Below are 19,998 nucleotides of genomic sequence, written 5' to 3'. Positions count from 1 at the left end.
TTTGCTCGGCTCTAAATAAATCTTTTAGTTCCGTTATATATTATCTTTAAAAGCATTTGCTTTTGTGACTTTTATGTGAGGGTCGGAGGTCTCGTATCCTTTTATTAATTTGGACAGCTTTTGATCTACCTCGTCAATTTCTCAATATAAATATCATCCCAAACATGACAAAGCCAGACGGTGTCGTTCTTGAGGTTAACTGCGTAGGATGTGTCAAAGTAATGCGAGTAACAGAACAAAACCTGGATGAGCAAACGTTAATTTACATAAATTAAAACGTAATAAATGAACGATAAATGAATTGGCATTATCCACGACACAATAAGAACGCTATGAACTTTGTAATAACACAACATTTAACCTAGCTGCTTGTTCCCTTGGCTAAAGGGAAATTGTAAGCCCATTGAATAAACCACCTCAATGCCCGCCTGTCAACTTTATAGCATTATTATTATATTGCGTTTGAATTGCGTTGCAAACCGAGTTTCCCTCATAGCCCGACCCCCATCGATTTGCGATAATTAATGGTTCAGAGTCTAAACTTTAGACCTTAACTTTAAGGTATTGTTCAATCAATTATGGTTAATATTCCTATTGAAATTTTTTGCCGAGCTGTTGTTTCACAATTTCCGAACTTACAACACTGAATTAATTCTAATTGGATTTGCATTGGATTTGAGCTATTTACTTGGAATTTCATATGAAAAAGCATAACCAACCTCACAGCCTCTGTGCTGTGTTAAATTGGAAATGATTAATGGAGCTTGATTGACTAATTAGGGCTTAATTGTGACCAATGCTTGGTCAAAGTAAGTAAGCAGTTAATTGGTGGTGTTTTAAGATGTGAAGTTTTTTGTCTGCAAGTTACGAAGTTTAAGAAAACAGAACTTTATTTATAGATACACATATACATGCAGGAGTATTCTAAAAATCTCTAACAAACTAAAAGCAACGCAACAGTAAGTTTCCGTATTCCTGAAGCCAAGTAACTAATGCTTGTGACCAAGTAACTAATGCTTTCAAGCCTCAACCTTTTTCTTACAAGACTTGATAAAGTCTTAAATTAATTTTATTTATACAAATTTGATTTTAAATTGAATAAAAAGGTTAATTTATTTTTTTGTAATTTGGTAATTAATTATTTGGATCCAATTTAAAATAAATATACAAGAATCAATTTTTTAAGAAAAAAAAAAACTCTGACATTTCAGAAACACCGACATTTCCTTCGCGTGTTTTTATAAGCAAATGTCTTAAAATCTCTAAAGATTTATAGAACACACTTAATGAAAAATCCATTGCAATTAAATATGTAAAGTCTGAACACACCTAAAACATATTGACAGCTTAATTTGAACGCCAAAATGCGATAATGGAACCTAATATATGAAAAGGCCAATTACCATAATGGTAAATACAATATTTGTCAACAAATAGCAAACTACCCGATTAGATGGGCCTCATTAATTGCGTACACACAATCGATTGACCAAGAAAAAATGTCAAAAGGGAACAGTGAAAAATTGTAATGAGGGGAGGGGTTGTTCCTGCATTATTTGATGAATGTTTTTGGAAGTGGTCAACTCAAATGTGGAGCACATAACAAAAAACTATGACATTTTTGTGTATTGCAGACCACGTTTAATGATTCGTGACAAGTGTGACGCCAGGATAAAACAGAGAGACTTCCTGTGATTTATGTATATGATAGCGCGGTCTCTTTTCTCTCTATCTTTCTATCCGCATTTCTCATTTTCTCTCTTTGCTGGTATGGTTTCATTTGTCAAACCAAGCAGCCAGCATGTCGCACCTATGTCGCACCAGTGTAAACTAGCGATTGAACAGAACTCGACTACTACACACCCGAACATCCACTTGTCCACTGGCAAATATTGATATTATAGGTATTTCCGTGTGTGCTTAGCGATTCGATAAGCATTCACAAACAAACATGGCATGCTATTTTATTCTCGGTGTGGGTGTGGGTATAGGAATAGGAAAACAAATCACCAATCACAAATAATATTGCTCTTATCAGCGGTTTTCCGTTGTTTTCCTGTGACATTCAATATTGTCCACCACATACTGAGTCACCCGCAGACTTATGTATGTATATTTGATGCTGACTGACCTTATGTCAGGCTTATTATTGTCTGCCGCTCCTGAAGCTTGACCTTCGCTTAGAGTTATCAAATATTATAACTAAGGTGAACATTGAGGTAATTCTTGCTTGGATATTTTATAACCATAGCACAGTAAAGTACTTGATTAATTCCATCAAAGAAAATGCGAATAAATTAATTATAAACACTATACTATTATGTTAGATTCTTTTTGCAGTAAATATTTACTCAAATAGTTGATGACTTTGTTGTCATTCAACTAGCAATAATCAAATTTCTGTTGCGTCGCTATAACAACTTAACTACTTATAAGAAAACTCATAGTGCTTATGCATAATCTCAAAAAATATGCTGTATACCTTGTCTAAATATAATTACGAGCTAATCGGCCGTACAACTTGGCCTTAGCGGTTTAGGACACTTAACTAAAGTTATGGAAAATATTAGCTTTGTGCTTAAGACGGAGCGCAAAATCCCATTGGCCCATTGCTTTTTTGCTTTTGCATTCACCCATTGTTGAGACTCTGTAGGACAAACCCCACAAAAAGATATGCAATACAAATAAGAATCCAGGACTGGAGTGTGCTCGAATACGAGATACCCTTTACCCACTTTCAAGATTCTCCAACTAGCATTAGAAAAGTTTCTTGTCCAATTTATTATTGATAGATTGATAGTATATAAAAATATATATCATTTGCGTTAAATTAGATTGATCTCTGCAGCACGAAGAGTGGGAAGGCAACTAACATTATTTTCAGGAAGAATGTAAAATTTGCTACGACTTGCCGAGTTATATTCCGATCAAAAGGTATTGTCTTAACTAACAAAATTGCTTATAAGTCTTTTGGTAACTCATCTGGCTCAAAAGATAAGGCGGTGTAAGTGGGAGGGGTAAAATGACAATGATTGTAGCGGTTGTGGCCATGGAACCTGTTTTTTTAAATTTATTTATTAATTTTTTAATTATTCTTATTAAAAATACGCGTCCATTGATACCTCGATCATTCCAAGCTTATATAATAATAATTTAAGTGGCCTTCCCAAAATGAGATGAAAAATCAGTTTATCTGTTTGTTTGTATCATAGCATTAAAAAAGCTCAGATTTTCAGGAATTATTCCTTATCAAAACACTAGAAATGTTTTGGGTATTTTAGGCTTTTAGATGTAAGTTTTTTTTTTTTAATAAAGAATCGGGACCTTTTTGTGCAATGTGCCGAATAATTAATAGAATAAATTTAAAATAGATTGTCACAAAACTTGATATCGGACATAGAAAGGCTTCGTCAGTAGACTTTTACCTCTTAAGAACGGAGAGCTTATTTTCAAAAATAGTAAAGATATCACACATCACTCAATAAGTCCCGGGCCTGACATATAATTGGTGCCACTAATAAAAAAATTCATATATGATTTCGAAAGTTTCATCCTTTCTAATTTAAGCTTAATTGGATTATAAGTTTGCAAGTAACTGTCACTTAAAAAGAGTTCCTTTTTGAAATTTTCAAGCAATGAAAAAATTTGAATTTTCTTGCATTGGAAAAAATTTTTTTTATGGAAAAAAATACTTTTGAACCCAAGAAATGGCTTTATAAATGTTTTTCAGAGTCTGCTCTGTTTGTGGTGGAACTATGAAGTTAAGCGTGGTCGTACAAACACAAATGGTGAAGAACTCTCTAATCGTCCGAATTCGGCAATTGTTCCGGAAATATAAAAAAATCTATAAAATATTTTTTTTTATCGTAAAATGAAGTTTAGGAAGGTAGGTGGTAGTATATCATCTGTATTGACTTGCTTATACATATTAATTATAAATATATATACTTTTGAAAGTAAGAGATGAATCGTTTTGTCTGCTACATATGCATATGTTAATATTATATTTGAGCGGTGGTGGAATACACTTTTCACAACATTCAATAAGAACAGGGTGTGCTATGATAACATAATTGATTATGCATGATTTACAAGAATGCAAAGCAATTCGATTTTAAATTTCGCATCCATAATGTTATTACTGGAATGGAAAATAATATTAAAGACACATATCTCAATATATTTATTCAGCACTCGACGAGCCTTCTGAGCCGTTGTTGACAATTGAATGAAATCTGCACGTTGATCCTTGACCCTGAGCCGCATCGCAGGCAGCTGCTACAGACTCAGAATTATCATGATGGTGGATGACATGATGTGATTATGCTAATATAATGCCACAGCTTAAACACTGTCAATGACTATGACAATGATGAACTTTATTATGATGATGACATGTCAATGACAATGTATCCAGGCTAAGATGCGAATAGCTACTTAAATTGATACTGCGACTGAGAGACTGCGTTTTTGTCATAAGTATTATTAACGCCTTGAACAGCGTATAATTGTTATGCTTTTTATGATAGACATCATTTATAGGAGAATGTTTGTCGTTGCCGATGAGGAGGTTGATATCATAAAGCTGGATGTGTCTAGCATTGTGCTGACGCCATCAATGACAAGGCATCAGTTTGGCAATTTGACAATTTCGCAGTTTTTTCACTTCTAGTTAAAGGTCAGCAACCAGCCTATACCATTATGGAGCTCATCCATTTGATTTGTGCGCCCAAATAGACAATATTTTATGTGTCTTACGAATCAAATACCGGAAAAAACTCTTTCCAGAGATACGTAAAATGTTGCTGCCGATGTTGCTGCTGATGTTGATGCCTTTGATGCTGCTTGTGATTCAACAAGGCTTAAATGATATAAAAATCAATGTACCGTGCACGCACACACACTAACCCAGACTCCGACATAAACTCACACATCCTGTGTGGCAACCTGGCCATCCTATTTAGCTATTGTACAGACAAGCAGACACTCACGCACAAACTCACAGACAAACCTCAGAATTTTTCTTCGCTGCTTTTAACGGGTGTTAAATTTTCCATTAGCAAAGTTAATGCAACCCAAGACCAGTTATAAGTCGACGAAATCTGGTATGCTTTGTATTAAGTAAAGAACTCGCAAATCTATCCACACATATGCATCTCTTAATGCTTATTTCTAGTGGCAATTTTTTTCATCCCCTTGATTGACTTTCACTTACTGTAGCATACTTTCTTGGGCAACTTTAATTTGGCGTTTTTCTTTGTTCTTTTACTCTTGTTTCTTTTTGTTATTTTTTTTTTCCTAATGCAAGGTTCATTGAGTTTAATCGTGAGTAGTAGATGCTGCTATTCTGATTGTTGACTAACTGCAATGTAAATTAATTATGGTAATTCAAGCAACTGGTCCTTAAGGTCAAAATCTTTGAAACGTGTCTTTCTTTCAGTAATTACTTTTCCAAACATTATGTGTAAATGATTTACAAATATAAAGAAATTATATGGACTACATACAGTCTATTTGATTATGGCTAAAAAAATAAGTATTTCATTTGGCAGATCCACTGCAGAGTATTTCAAAGCTTGCATAGTTCTCTTTCCAATTTTGAAAATATTCCTTTCAATACTCTGTAAAAGTAATAAATCATTCAAGGCAATTGAACTTGAATTGGGTTTTAATTATACGACATATGACAGTGGCGTTAATTAAAATATACTCGTAATATATTTGAACGTTTTGTTGTATGACAAATTGATATATGAATTTCAGACAGCGATTTCTCATGTGCTATTTAACGGTTTTGCGTATTATTGTTTATCTTGATATCTTGATATATTTTTTTCTTTTAGCACTTTTTGCTGGCGCCAACAATTTGCATAATTAAAGCCGTCGTTCAGATAGTGAAAAGAGATAACGAGCTACAGGTAAGTTAGTCTATTTATAATGGAGCGAACTGATATTTGCAATGCTAATTTCGATTTTATTTAAAACATTTTATTTCGTTTTTTTGTTGGGTGCTGTTAACAAATTTATACGCCTGGCGCATGCGAGAAATGTGTGCGCTTGTATTAAGTCGATTTCAGAATATACCCTGCATCCAATAAATGGCTAATAAGTGGAGTAATTAACTTGGACAAATTAAAGATTCATATTTCTTCTGTAAAGTTGTAAGGTATAAATATTTGTTATCAGCATTTCAATACAGAAACAGTTTGTATATAAAATATTGAATCTGAATTGATTAATTTAGTTTTAGGGTGTCTCTTAGTTGGGAAATTGAACTGAACCACTCATACTTGTTTTGTTTTGTGTTATTGGAATTCCATTGGGTATATTGGGAACTTCTCAGAGCGTCAAGTTGTTTGAGTTATTCAAAGATTTAAACAAACAGATGACAATATGTGAGAGAGCTATAAAAATGTCGTAAAAAAACTATTGTCGTAGACTAAATAGCCTAGCAAAGTGCCTCAGGCAATTTAATTACACTCAATGTGTGTTTGTTATAAACAAACCAATTAAGCCGGATGCGAATTGTAACGCGTCAAATATAATTATGAAGACTGAAGTTGATGCCCCTAGGTGTTATTTGTACAAGTTGGAATATTGACAATTGTATAATAATAATGTCTTTTTATTGGTACCATTATTATGATTAATATTTACCCAAACGTTTGGTATACAGCTAATTTATGTTCTGTAAGTCTTGCGTTGACGTCAAAATCGAATCATGATGACATTCCTCAACTAAGAAAACAAGAAACATGCCTCTTTATCCAGAGAAATCTATAGATTTTGTACATTTATATTTGTTGTGCAATTAAGCAAATCAATAATATCGGATTCGAAGTGTAAAGCGTCAAGTATCTTTATAAAGACTGTAATGTGTGAATTAATATAAATATATAATAATATTTATTTATTTAATACGCAGAGAGATTCCTTAATAAAAGTAATAAAAGTACTTATTATAAAAAAAAACAACATTTCAGTTTAAAATAATATTTTTATTTTCGGTATAATAGAAAAGATTTAATGCCGGTTATGGCTCTAAATATTACTTGCAAACGTTAAGTAATATGTTTAGCGAATGCTTGATATTTGTATATATCATATTTTCACCAATGGCGCAGACCCAATCTGCGTCTTTCATAAATTTTCATGAGTCGAGCTCAATCTGAATACTTTCTTTGCCATCAGAATCTTAGCCAGTTAACATCCTTCATCTTATTTTCAACTGTGTTGACAAGCCTCTATGTGCCGAGAATTCTAAAGCTATTGTCTGACAATGTAAGACCAGAATGCCACAACCCGACATTCATACTGCTGGCCAACAATTCGTTTGCTTTTGTCAGGTTCGATGGCTGTTGTTTGAGTGTTGTCCTGGGTGCACCTGAAAGGGCCATAAAGTGTAATTGCTATTGGCTTATACGATATGATAAGCACACGTTCTGCCATTTGTGGCACACACAATTCATTTCACTTGCCCGGCAATAATAGTTTCAATATGTGCAGCTCACGTTAAGCCCGAAATCTTTTTACTGTTCTAGACAATAAATACAAAAGCAAGGCAGGCGGACAGGGCTGGAGGAAGGGAAATATGTTACTTGTGGAGAACCTAGCTAAGCGACAAGAGAGATAGTGAGCAATCAGCATGTTATGAGTGCATTCCACCCTCTACCTTCCCCCACACAATGATGAAGGTCACCCTGAACTGCAGTTAGTCACTTTTGTTGCCAAGAGTTGCGCAAACACTTGTATCGGAAATTGCGAAAACTGAAAGCTGCGAAACTTTCCCCCATGAATCTTTCCTCTGGATCCAATATGTCACTGCTCCATTAGAATCATCAAAGTTGATCTACCAGAAAACTTATGCAACTTCTTTAAAATTTTGTCTTAAGCCCAGAGGATGTTACTGTGGATATTTTGTGGACGTGGCTCACAAACTTTATGAATGCTAAGAGCATGCTGTTTACATTTATGCATATGTATGTTAAGTTTGGCATATTGCACAAATTCTTTATGTTTATTATGCTTATGTTACCCAAGTTTCTCACGGAAGCTAAGACCAAGTTTCAGTGACAAAACTTAGCAGAAATATCTATACTATTAAAAAAAATACACATTTAAACAAATTTTTTAATTCGAGTTTTAAGTCAAAGTGAGTGTCATTGAGGAAAACTATTTTCATTATTGCGAACCTTAAAAAGGTTGTGGGCTTCAACTTTGAGTAACCAATGCATTTAAAATTCTGCTAGCTCAAACAAAAAAATATTTGTCGTCGTTGTAAGGTCGCAAATGTTGTGCGGCTTATATTACTGTTGGGAAATACTTTTCGTAAAAAGTCCGAACTTCAATGTGTGGTTGTTGCATTTGTTGCCAACATTTTTATATGTAATATAAAAACTTTTCTATGTATGTCGACCATTTGCGATTAATTTGAAGTACTTACTTTGAGTATAAAAATTACCATGACAATAATTAAATCGATTGACTTTGCTTTTATTATTTGTCAAGTTTCCAATTTTGTACAATATTAAGTGAATATTTGAATTTACTCATAATATATAGGGGACAAAAAAAAAGCAGTTGCAAATGTCAAATTTAGGCTACAAAACAAGGTCAAGTTACTTACTTGATTAAGTTTTTATAAAATGGTTTAGACTCAAATCAAAAGGTGCGACAAATTTTGAAATTATAAATTCATAATCTAAACAAAAGTTAGATTCTTTAGTTGATTAGACTTGGGTTATTCCCATATTAAAAAGATGGTATTAAATATGTGCATATAAACATACATTCCTTTCTATATAAGCTTGTTTGGCATTTCTTTTTGGAACAAGTTGTGTCTTGGAATACCCAGATAAAAAAGTCACTTAAAATCCTACATAACAATTCGTGTTTAATTGTGTGGCGTTATTAGGCAATTAAAAAGTGCATAAATTTATATACGTAGACTTAATAGGTTTATTTCGAAATGTTAATTATATATTTAAGAGTGTTTAATTAGCATTGACACTAATTGAAACGGGTGTGAAATGCCGAATTAAATACTGAGATTTGCATATTACAGAAGCCATGGTTATTTGCATTTGAAATGTCTATTAAATAAATAACAAGTATTTAACTTTTCATGGTCATTTTTATTTTCGTTTAAATGTTAAGAACTAGAACATATGGTGGTCAACAGGATTACTTTTTTTAGTAATGAACAACAAAGGTGTTGGGATCGATGAGTGTGGCCACCTCCCAGGGATGGACAATCGAGCGTCCTGGGATGCGATTGTAGGCGGCTGCATTAAAAATAAAGTTAGTTGGTCTATAATGTATATCGCGTAAACCGTTTATTAACTTACCAATAATCTTACTGATGGCTGTCTTGGCGTCCAGAATTTGTGCATCAGGTGCTGGCGCAGCGTTGACCAGGATCAGGCAAATGGTGGCAATTACCAAAGCGAACACAATGAATTTCGACATTTTTGGCTGTGGTTTTAGTGGCTGGTACTGTGGTTTTGTTGAAGTTTCTGCTAAGTCTAATTAGTAATGTGGCAGCTGCCGCTATTTATACCACTTGGTCTGGGAGAAAGATGATGCCCGTTTCTCTGGGATGAATGAAAGCCAAATAGCAGAAAGCCGAAAGCCGAAAGCCGAAAGCCGAGAACCGAACACTTAGAACCGATAACCTAAAACCGCTGTTCACAGCTGTTTTTGAAATTAAATTCTTGTTTTGTTTGTCCCAACAATTAATTTCTATGCAGAGACACCGAAATACTGCGATATATAATCCTCATCGTAATATAAAAGCCCCCCGCCTCCCCCTCCATGGTTTGTATACAAAACAAAAGCAGAACGGAATAAAATAAAAATCTGAAATCTGAAACGAGTTTCGCAAAAGAACAAACGGTTAAGTTTGTCGTCGGGAATTCCAATAGCATAGAAAGTAAACAAATATCGCGACGATTAAATTAATAAATATATTAATATTTCTGAGCTGCTTTTTTCTCTTAATTTTGTAATTTAAATTTATATGAATTCTCAATTATGTTATCGCTATCGTCTAGATTTGTGTGTTTTTTTTTTTCATAAGAATGCCATATTTTATGTGTTTGTGTGTGTTCCCTTTTGTGGTTCATTGTACGCCACGCTTTGGTATTTGTATTTTGTTTTGTTCTGGACTTTTGCGGTTTGGGCTTTTCCCTCCCATCATTTTTTTGGATTTTTTAATTTTCGATTTGATATCCGGCGCCGCGAGCGAGATCAAAGACCAAAATCGTTTGATATGGCAAATTCTGTCGCCTTTGTTGTTAAATTCTAATTTATAAACAAACCGGTTCGCATCAAATTTGTCGCTTAAAGAAAGTAAAATCTTTAAAATAATATGCTGCGTATTTTCTAATCATAAATTATAAATAAATTCTCTTGGTTGTTTGTCTGAAATCAATTTGAAGAATGCGTGCAAAAGGGGCGAAAGAGTCCAGGGGCTGACTGACTTTTTTATACCCGTACTCCAGACTTGGCTCATGCTATACATACGTGTAATATATATCTAACTTAATTATGTATGGATGATGAATCTGATTTGTTAAAAATTTCTTTTACTTATAGCACAACCGAATACACCCCATCTGTGCCAACGGGTTTGGGTATAATGTTAAAGCGTGAAAATGCTCTGCGTGGTTGCTTTTAAGAGTCCTTAATACAGGCGAAGGCGGTAACAGCTGTAACACAACAAGCTCTAAACTTTCTCAGTGTTTAAAGGCGTAGGTGTGTGTGTATGTGTGTGTGTAGGTGTTTCGCACACGCATAAAGGTACACACATAAGTTTGATTAAAATTCGCGTTTGGGCCATGTTCACCATCTCCGGCTTTTATTAGCCCTTTTAAGATGTTGTGTTCAATATAATGCGCATAATGTTAATGCAGACACGTGACGTCTTAACAAAATTGTCAGCATTCTAATGATTGAGACAAATGCGATTCGGGCAAAGATGAGTTGGGTTGACAACAAGGATCTGCTTTTGCGCCAGCTTTTGTTACAGCTGCTCCTTTCACAACTTGCTTAATTTCCTGTACTTGTTGCTGGCTCATGGGAATCGAGTTTCTGTACGGCATATGGGCAAATGGTTTATGAATTGTTAATAAAATGTACAGTTAATGAGACAGACATGGAGCAAAATTAAGCTGCTTATCGCAATGTTTATTAGCCGTCAGTTATACAATCAGTACCTCTTCTGCTACCCACAACACACAGGGCATACTTCACAGTCAATATTAACAATATTAAACAGCAGCGACTCCGGGTTCTAACTTCCATGTAGACTTCTACGTTAGGTTATGCGATGGTTGATTCAAAAGTCCTTTAAATGTATCGTCGAGTACCAACTTATGGTATATGTTCAATTTCAATTTACATTTGTGATCTCAGTCATATTCATGAATTGTACGAAAACTTAACAATGTGCTTATTTTCGCATTATTTTTACGAATGTACAGTTATAGGAACTAAAAACAAGATTAGAAAAAGCTCTGTACTCCGACACGTTCAAACAATTTTTAAAAGGTTTTGTTTTTATTTTTGATCTGAATTCCAAGTCTTTTTAATAATAATAATGTTAAAATTAAAATTATTCGCTTAAAAAGAGTAATTTTTCAAATAATGTTTTCTAATACACAAAATATATTTAAGTTGCCCTCGCAGTGTGTAGATAATTTGCATTGGGTGCAAATTTAGTCAACGTACAAAATATTTTCGCTTGGGGTGTTATAAAAAAACACAGAGAGACCGCAACAGTTGAAGTAATATCAACAACAACAACCATGAAGGGAAGCCACAATAGGGACAGAGCATAAAAATATTACCCCAGGGCTTTTTCATATTATACGCTTATAAAATATCGCTTGTTGATGGCGTTGCTGTTTTTATATAATATAAAATCCACAAGGGTTACATGTCGTATGCGTAATGTCGGAGCAACCGCATAAAGGATTATGTATGAAGTCAAGTAATTTCTGAAATGTAAATTGAGCTGAGCGTATTTATGTAAATTCATTATTGTGGAAAACGTGACATCTCTTCACATGATTGATGCGGCATTAATTAGCATTATCCATAGACCAAGCATCTAATGCTGCTCATTTTGAAAACTGTTTGTAAATGTGTGACAGCTGTACGCTTTACAAACTTAATTACAAAATGTAATTATTTATTTTTAGAAAAAAAAAAATAGAATTAATGATCATTTGTGGCACAAACATTTTGTTCTTTGGAATTCGTAATTAATTTAGCATAATGTGCTGAAAATGTTATCATTCGATTGCGCATTAATATTTCATGACACTGTGATTAATATTATATGCTATACCCTTTAACCATACAAATGGCTAATTGGTATGCTAAAGTTCTGCAATAACTAGAACTGTAGAAGAATTTATTCGAATTTTAAGAGAAAAACTGTAAGGCTGAATCAATGGCTCTGTTTGTTTGTGTGACGAAGTGTGTTACAGAACACAGGGTATTTGCTTAGTCAAATATTTTTGTCTGCAATATGCCTACTTGTTTGCTGTGCATTTAAGTGAACTGTTTGTGAATAGCAACTTGTTGTGTCTGCTTCATGCTCGAGTGATTGAAATGCGAATAAATAAAAACGATAAATTAATGGAGCGGTTGCTGCTAACGGATAGCTGTCAAGAACATCCAATGATTCCCCAGAGAACTGCCGTTTGAATATCAAATGTTGCAATACCTCTGAGTTACATATACCTCTGAAGATGTATCAACTCAAAAAAGAGTGCTCTTTACACTTGTTTAATCGTATCTAACCACATTCACATACCTCCTTTAGATCAAGAGATTTTCAGAGGAAAAGGCTAATTAAATTTATTATCTCGTTGCCATCGTCAACGGTTTCTCTGGCTTGGAAAAGGAAAAATGTTTTTGTTTGGCACCCAAATACTTTTGTTTTGTGAAACATTGTTACACTGCTTTGGGTATTGTGTGCACACGTACATACATATTTTATGCTACGAGAACTTACTTGGCCCAAGGAATTTGACTTAATATTATATGCAAGGAGAAACAAGAGACGTGTCAATCTCAATGTCAGACTGAGACATTTATTTTATCGAGATATCGCGAAACGACCACGAAGAAAGCAACAGACGGTGTCTCTGGGATGTGGATTTTCATTTTCTTTTTATTTTCGTTTTTACTTTTATCAAGACTAAGTACCCGGATAATTTAAAAGCATTATTGCTGCTTACGAGCCTTGTACCTATTTTGAATGCGTAATGCGATGTTAATTTGAGACAAAACATGAAATACCATAATCTGTATTCGCATTTAAATCTTGCCAAAGTCAAATAAAATCCTTTAAATTTTATTGCAAACTTTTCTCACGTTTATGTCTACATATTATTGCAAAAATTATTGCACAATTTTACTTGGGCGTAAATTTTGTAAACATAAGAAATATATCTTTGACACTTTTAATTGGAATTGCCAAGACTATCAAATATTATGAGTTAACACAAATTTACAAATATAGAAGTATTTTAGGCCTGTTTTTAGCTAGTTCTAATTTGTATTTGGCTTAATCAGAAATTTAATACACTCCTTTCTGTAGTTAGAAATAATAATTTGCATGCATCTTAACTAGTTTTGACTGGAAACAGAGCAACTGCAATACACGAGTAGAATTTTAGCATAATGGAAAGTGAGTGTGGGTACTTTCCCTTACTATAAATGGCCAAATAGTTTTAAGAATTTGAATTTTCTTTAATAAATGCTCTCAATAAATTGCAATATTCACGAATAAATAAAGGTAAATGTTGCAAAATAACACAGGAGTCTTATATTGCAGACTCATAAATATATTTGTTCATTTATATGCTTGTACACTAGTTGTTATTTAAGCTATTTTAAATCAGAAACTTAAACAATAATTTATGTACTATGTATAGGTGCTTGTGCATGTTAAAGATTCTCTGTTGTATTGTGTCCTTGGTATGCGCACCTTAAACGGGTCGGAGAGGAGGTAGTTTGAAACAGTTATTGAAACAACTAGTCCCTAAGCCTTAAACTGCCAACATATGCTGCTGTTTGTCGTATCGATGGTAACTGGAATGAATGGCTGAGTAGTCAGACTACTGGTCGGATTGTGTGTCTAACTCATGCATAATTAATCATGTTGTGACGCTGAAGCTTGAAGCCTGGGGCATCGGGGAATGCGCTTGTCAGTTGACATGGTCGCGCTTTTTTATCACTGCCAGAGCAAACGTAACGCTATATTTATCTTTTTACTTACACGGCCTTTCGCAATCGTCGTTAGCTATCGTCATAAACGTGGCTGTCCTTCCTCGCCATCTGGGCCAACTCCCTTAACGTTGACGATGCTAATGTCAAGTAGGCGCTATGCACGTTTTGCCGATATAATTGTTGACGTAAATCACAAAAAGGAAAAAAAAATACTGCGAAGGAAGAAATATACAAATATATTCTGAAAAGAGTGACGGGGACCTGTTAACACAAATTGCCTCTGAATGGGTCCTGAATGTTGATGTGGCAACTTTAACATTGTTCCACATCACAGTACCAACATTTTTCTTGCCAGCACTTTGGCCGTTGATTCCGCATAATTGAAATGAATACCTCGGTCACATAGAGAGGGGACTGTAGGATATTTATTTTTGGTTTGTACACTTGACGATAAATGGGGCACTTATTGACGCCAGTTTTTTCTTTTATTCTGAAAGCGCAAAATAATTGTAGGAAATTTTGATTTTAATAAAAACTTCTCAGACAATTAATGGAGGCTTTGTGTGTTAAAAGCCAAATTGATACGCTTAGTGCTTTTACAAGCTTATTTATTCAATCGTGCTATTGCATTCATTGTATTCATTTTAATTGTGGCTTTTCAATATCAAAGGCTCTTTCTTTTCATTTACAATATTTGTCACACAAAAGAATGACATTAAATTGGAAATATGCTAAGCACGTATCCGTCTATTACTTAGAAGAATAATATTACTAGATTCATAATAATTATTTTTGTACATTACGAATAATACATTTTTTAAATGCCCTACGTATGAAACTATTTGTTTCGTTTCAAATCTTGTTCAGTTGGCGCGCAGATGTTGCCGCACGCGCTATTATCGATTTATCGATATTTATTTGACATGCGCAATAGTATCGATACTCGAACAGCTGTCCGTCGCGTGTATGTACTCATACAATATGGCGTTATTGTGTAAAAATGAATAAATATTTTGGACGTTCGCTGAAAAAGGTGTGAAAAATTGTAATTCAATACAAAAATAAAAGTTTTTAAAAGTGCGTAACATTAATAAACCGAGAAGGAAGTAAAGAGTGGAAACTTTCAAGTGCTGCTCGAAAGATAATATTAAATTTTACCCTTTGCACTGCTGAGGCCGGTGTAACTTTTGAGGCGCCAAAAATCAGAAAACAAAACATTAAAATGGAAGAAGAGATAACGGCAGCGGCTGCGACAAATGGAGTGGCCGGAGGAAATGGTGAAGAGGGGGCAGTGACGGCGGAGGTGGAAGCGGTTGCTTCGACCAATGTGTGGGAAGCGAACAACGAAGTGGAGCGGGAAAACGAAGAAGAAGAAGCAGCAGCAACAGCAGCAGTTGTTGGCGATACTGTTGTTTACATGAATGAGGTTCGAAGCGAGGGGATGTTAAATAACTCACACAAGTAAAAATACTTGACATTTTGCAGGGTGACGCTGCGCCGAATAACGAACCGAGGGTGGAAGCTGCCGCCGAGGAGGAAATGGGTGAAGCCGAATACCTGGAGGATGAAATGGCCGACGATGACGACGAGCAAGGGAGAGAAAAGGAGTCAACCGCTGTGATCGAAGAAGCAGCTGACCAAAGTAATGCTAATAATGCGCAGGGCAAAGAAACACCCACAACAACAGCCACTGAATCAGGTGTGTCGGAAGATAAAGCAGATAAAGTGGCAACAGCAGAAGGAGCAGTTGAGGAAGCTGCAGAGGAGGAGGACGTGGAGGGGGAGGGGGAGGATGAGGAGCTGGTGGAGGAGGAAGAGGAGGATGAAGATGAGGAAGGAGAACTCATCACTGGTGACGATGCACAGGAGCAGCTTAAAACAGCCGGAGAGCCGTCGGATGAGGCGAATGTCAGTGCACGCTCTGGTGCCCAAAAGCAGGAGGAGCCAGTGGATGAGAATCAGTGTCGTGTTTGCACCAGCAAGGACAATTTAGTCAGTTTATTTACGAAGACAAGCGATGCCACCACGCCAGCTGACATGTTGCTCTTAATTTGCCCCAATGTGTCCATAGCGCCCAAGGACTTTATGCCACAGTTCATATGCAACAGCTGCCAGCAAAGTCTCACAGTTGCCATACAGCTGAGGAAGCAGCTGGAAACCACGGAGAGAGATTTACGCAAGCGACTGTCGCGCAGCAAAAACAAAGTACGACGTCCACGTGGCTATGTGGTCATTGATGCCCCCGTTTCCGACTCGGCCAGCGAGGATGACGAAGAGGAGCTCAACGATGATGTGGAGTTTAAGGTATCCGATGTGGCGGGCTCTACAAGTGCGGATAGCGACTCTGCCGACTCGGACATTAGCGAGAAACGCAAGCCAGGCAGGCGACGAGGTCGCAAGAAGAAGAAGCGATCGACGGGCTCCGAGGAGGAGTATCCGCCTAAGAAGAGGAGTCTGCAGACACCACCCGCCGCCGCTGCGCAGGGACCCTTTGAGTGTGACCAGTGCGATCTAAGTTTTCCACGCAAGCAATCCTATGTGATGCATCGCAAGACGCACGAGTCTCGCTACGAATACCTCTGTCAGATATGCAACAAGAAGTTCAAGGTGCGGGGCGCCTACAAGACGCACATGGAGCGCCACGAGGCGGAGCGTGCACAGTTCCGTTGTGAGCTATGCGCCCAGGTTTTCAGGCTGCGCGCCGAACTGAAGCGGCACATGGCTGTGCGTCATGATGAACATGGCGTCATCTATGAGTGCAAGCGCTGCCAACGCACGTTCCTAACACAGCAGCGTTTGCAGCGCCATCAGAGCACTAGTTGTATCCGTCACTCGGAGCAGAAAGTCAGACGTCAGACCAACGAAAGCTATCCCAGCCAGGGACGGGATCTGTTCAAGTCGGTGGCACCGCCGACCACAACTTATTGGAGCGACAGTTTCTCGGACTAATTTTCCTTTATCAATACTCGAGCAATGCAAGTGCGAGTTTCAATTTACAGTTTCTGTACTAATTAATCTAAGCTTAAAATATACGTACATATGTGCAATCTTGTACAATTCAAACTTAACTTGTAGATGTTAAGATGCTTACGGTTATACTTACGAATCAGCACTGTAGTCATTGTGTTAAAGCTTACACTTATCCAGGAATTTAATCTTACTTTCGCCACAAGCAAGGATTTTTTCGTTTGTCAGTATCCTTTTGTATGGCTGTGCGTGTTTTGGGGGCACTCACGCACATTTTCCGAGACACTGAGTTGACATTTTAGTGGCATGTGACAATTGGCCACAATATGTCGTCAACGGATGCGCAGGAATAGGGCTGAAGCTTTAAGAAGTGACTGAAGATAAAAGCTGCTGCCAGTTTGTGGTTATATAATCAAAAGAGACAATTTATAAAATTCAGAACATTAAAAAGAACGCAAGTTTTGACTGTTTAAATGAAGCTGAAATAAAAATAAAGATGCAGGAAATTTATGTAATTATTTTTTGCAACCCAACCCCTTTTTTAAGAAAGAAGTCCGCTGTGAGTTCTATTTGCAGCCTTGATAAAATTTGAAATAAAGTTCTGATTTTATGCTACAATTTCATTTGGATAATTAGAGAGGGAGAAAGAGAAACCGATAGCAATCTATGCAGTTGCATCAAATATAAGTCGCATTTAACTTTGATTTTATGTTGCAATATAAAATATAAAAAAGACTGCAAGCAAATGTTCATAAGTGTCGTTATCAACTATATTGCAGCATTATAATAACAATAATTTTGTTGTATAATGTGCGTAATCACAATGTTAACTTAATGTGCTAGTTGGTGCTTCCCCAAAGGCTACTAAGTTTTTAACAGCTGGGATTATGTACTTCAAGTTGTGGCCTTTGACACAACTGCAACGGAAGCAAAAGAAAGCTGTACAGTTTCAAATTGTTTGCATGCATTTAAATGCAGACGTTAAATTTTCGCTGTGTGGCATGCAACGTAAGTTGACTTCCACTTGATGGCTAAAGTGGTTACTAAAGTTGATGTTTGTTTGAATGCAGTAGAGAACTTGTTGAACATTTTTATTCACCATAGCAAAACAGATAAACTACAGTTGGAAGGAAACTGGGAAAGTTTCTGGTAATAGAAAAGTCGCAGCAAAGAGCAGCGGGGAAATGGAAAAGTTGTTTGCCTCTTTTGCATGTGCACTTGTTGACTGTTGTTGACTCCTTTCAGCTGTTGCAGTTGATCCAGCTGCTGTTGACGCTGCATCTGCTCAGTAATGATGAATTGAGTGGTAGGTGGGCAGGTGGTAAGACAGCGAGGACACCGGATGATGCGCAATAAGGGGGGCGTGTGCAATGAGCGGTGCATGCGAAATAATTGGAGCATGGTGGACAACAGTTGGTGCGGCCACGTAATGCGAGTGGGTTATCAATGGCGCGTGGTAGCCCAGGCCGAGTGACAGTCCACGCTTGGCCTTGACCGACGACTCCTCGGCAACGGGTGCGGCCAGGATGCAGGCAACGCTAGCAATAAGCAGTATTAACTACAAAATCGCATTGGCAGTTTGTTATCAGGAATTTTCCATTTCCATTTTACAGCAAATAGTTGTTGAACATGAAAGAAAAATTACAAAAGGGTTCATGTTATAATAAAATTTAAAGTATTTTGCTAAAGACGTTTTAACTAAAAAAGCTCATTTCTGCGGACGTTAACAAATTGGGAAACAAAGTTATCATTAATCTTGTTACCAACTCTCCTCATTCGCAACATGCTTTCTCCTAGAATATTTTTAATAATATGCTGTTTGAATTGAGTTAGGCTTTGTTCAATTAGTTAGCACAGAATTTCAGTTACACTTAAATTCTCGAACTTTCTACAACAAAAAAAAGCATAGCATTCCTTTAAATTTAAATTAGTTTTGTACTTTTCAAACTGAAAAATTGTTTACATATTAAATAAATTTTCCATGAATATTTTTGAAAACTTTTTCCCAACAGTTGAACTACAAAAATGTTTTAGATATTAAAGGCGCAATTTAATTATATACGAATTCATTTGAAATTCTCTCGAAATATTTTGCAAACATTCTAGAGTTGGTATTCAGTTTTTATTAGCCAAGAATAATGTTGAAATAAATTCAAAAATAGCGCAAGCAGAGCGTGCTGTGGAAATGCTTAAAGCAGCATATTAAACTTTAAATTTTGTATGAAATTTATTTCAATTTTTTAATGCTTGTATACATTATAAATGTTAACTTAACTTTAAAAAGAGCTTTAAACTTAGTGCTGATATTGGATAAAAAAAGGTAAGGTAACTAGAGGTAAAGTTAAACTTACTGTGAATTTCATAATGATTGGAGTTTATGTAAAAGTTTGGTTTTTTATTGGAGTTCAAGTTTTAAGCACTGCACTGCACTGTGTCTAATTTTCAACTAACGATATATGTAATCAGATTCTGTTTATTTATACGATTTTTGTCTTGTGCGTAAACTGCTAGAAACTCACTCAAAACTAAGTCAAACGCACTCATTAGGCAAAAAGTGTTTAGGCAGTTTACAAAAAAATAAACAAAAACTGTATCAAGAAACTCGCACATTGGCTGTAAGTATGCCCACATCAAGTCCGAATTTTACCAAACAAGTTGCAGCTACAGTTTGTCCCAAATGTGCGTATGTGTGTGTGTGTATGTGTGTGTTTGTGGCTATGATGCTGCTCTGACAATCGACGTTGATTCTGTCAGTCGCATAAATACAATTTTTTAATCGGAAAATTA

At 35.9% G+C, this 19,998-nt stretch overlaps 4 protein-coding genes across 4 annotated transcripts in view; 2 read left to right on the top strand and 2 right to left on the bottom strand.

Annotated features, from left to right (window-relative positions):
* LOC117783681 (sex peptide receptor) overlaps window positions 1–19,998 on the top strand; it is a 40,490-nt gene that overhangs the window by 13,972 nt on the left and 6,520 nt on the right. The window contains exon 2 of the mRNA XM_034621208.1: window positions 5,844–5,918. The gene's annotated coding sequence lies outside the window, so the exon portion shown is untranslated. The remainder of the gene's footprint in view (window positions 1–5,843; window positions 5,919–19,998) is intronic.
* LOC117783683 lies at window positions 9,114–9,501 on the bottom strand. Its single transcript, XM_034621210.1, has 2 exons — window positions 9,348–9,501; window positions 9,114–9,284 (listed from the first exon to the last, which is right to left on the bottom strand). Exons 1-2 carry the CDS (start codon window positions 9,466–9,468, stop codon window positions 9,193–9,195), a joined length of 213 nt encoding a protein of 70 aa, XP_034477101.1. The 5' UTR covers window positions 9,469–9,501; the 3' UTR covers window positions 9,114–9,192.
* Window positions 15,197–17,312, top strand: LOC117783679 (zinc finger protein 316). The gene is made up of 2 exons (XM_034621205.1): window positions 15,197–15,670; window positions 15,730–17,312. The coding sequence occupies exons 1-2, from the start codon at window positions 15,467–15,469 to the stop codon at window positions 17,191–17,193; spliced, it is 1,668 nt and encodes a 555-aa protein (XP_034477096.1). The 5' UTR covers window positions 15,197–15,466; the 3' UTR covers window positions 17,194–17,312.
* On the bottom strand, window positions 18,497–19,574 carry LOC117783682. Its single transcript, XM_034621209.1, has 2 exons — window positions 19,563–19,574; window positions 18,497–18,769 (listed from the first exon to the last, which is right to left on the bottom strand). The coding sequence occupies exons 1-2, from the start codon at window positions 19,572–19,574 to the stop codon at window positions 18,497–18,499; spliced, it is 285 nt and encodes a 94-aa protein (XP_034477100.1).

Source organism: Drosophila innubila, assembly GCF_004354385.1.
Source record: "Drosophila innubila isolate TH190305 chromosome 2R unlocalized genomic scaffold, UK_Dinn_1.0 1_C_2R, whole genome shotgun sequence".
In the NCBI taxonomy this organism is placed as follows: Eukaryota; Metazoa; Arthropoda; class Insecta; order Diptera; family Drosophilidae; genus Drosophila; species Drosophila innubila.
This window is presented reverse-complemented; position numbering and strand designations above follow the sequence as displayed.

Coding starts and splice junctions, on each gene's coding strand:
- LOC117783683 (XM_034621210.1), bottom strand. CDS start 9,468: ATGTCGAAATTCATTGTGTTCGCTTTGGTAATTGCCACCATTTGCCTG. Junction 9,285..9,347: donor AGCCATCAGTAAGATTATTG/GTAAGTTAATAA, acceptor TTTTTAATGCAG/CCGCCTACAATCGCATCCCA.
- LOC117783679 (XM_034621205.1), top strand. CDS start 15,467: ATGGAAGAAGAGATAACGGCAGCGGCTGCGACAAATGGAGTGGCCGGA. Junction 15,671..15,729: donor CTGTTGTTTACATGAATGAG/GTTCGAAGCGAG, acceptor GACATTTTGCAG/GGTGACGCTGCGCCGAATAA.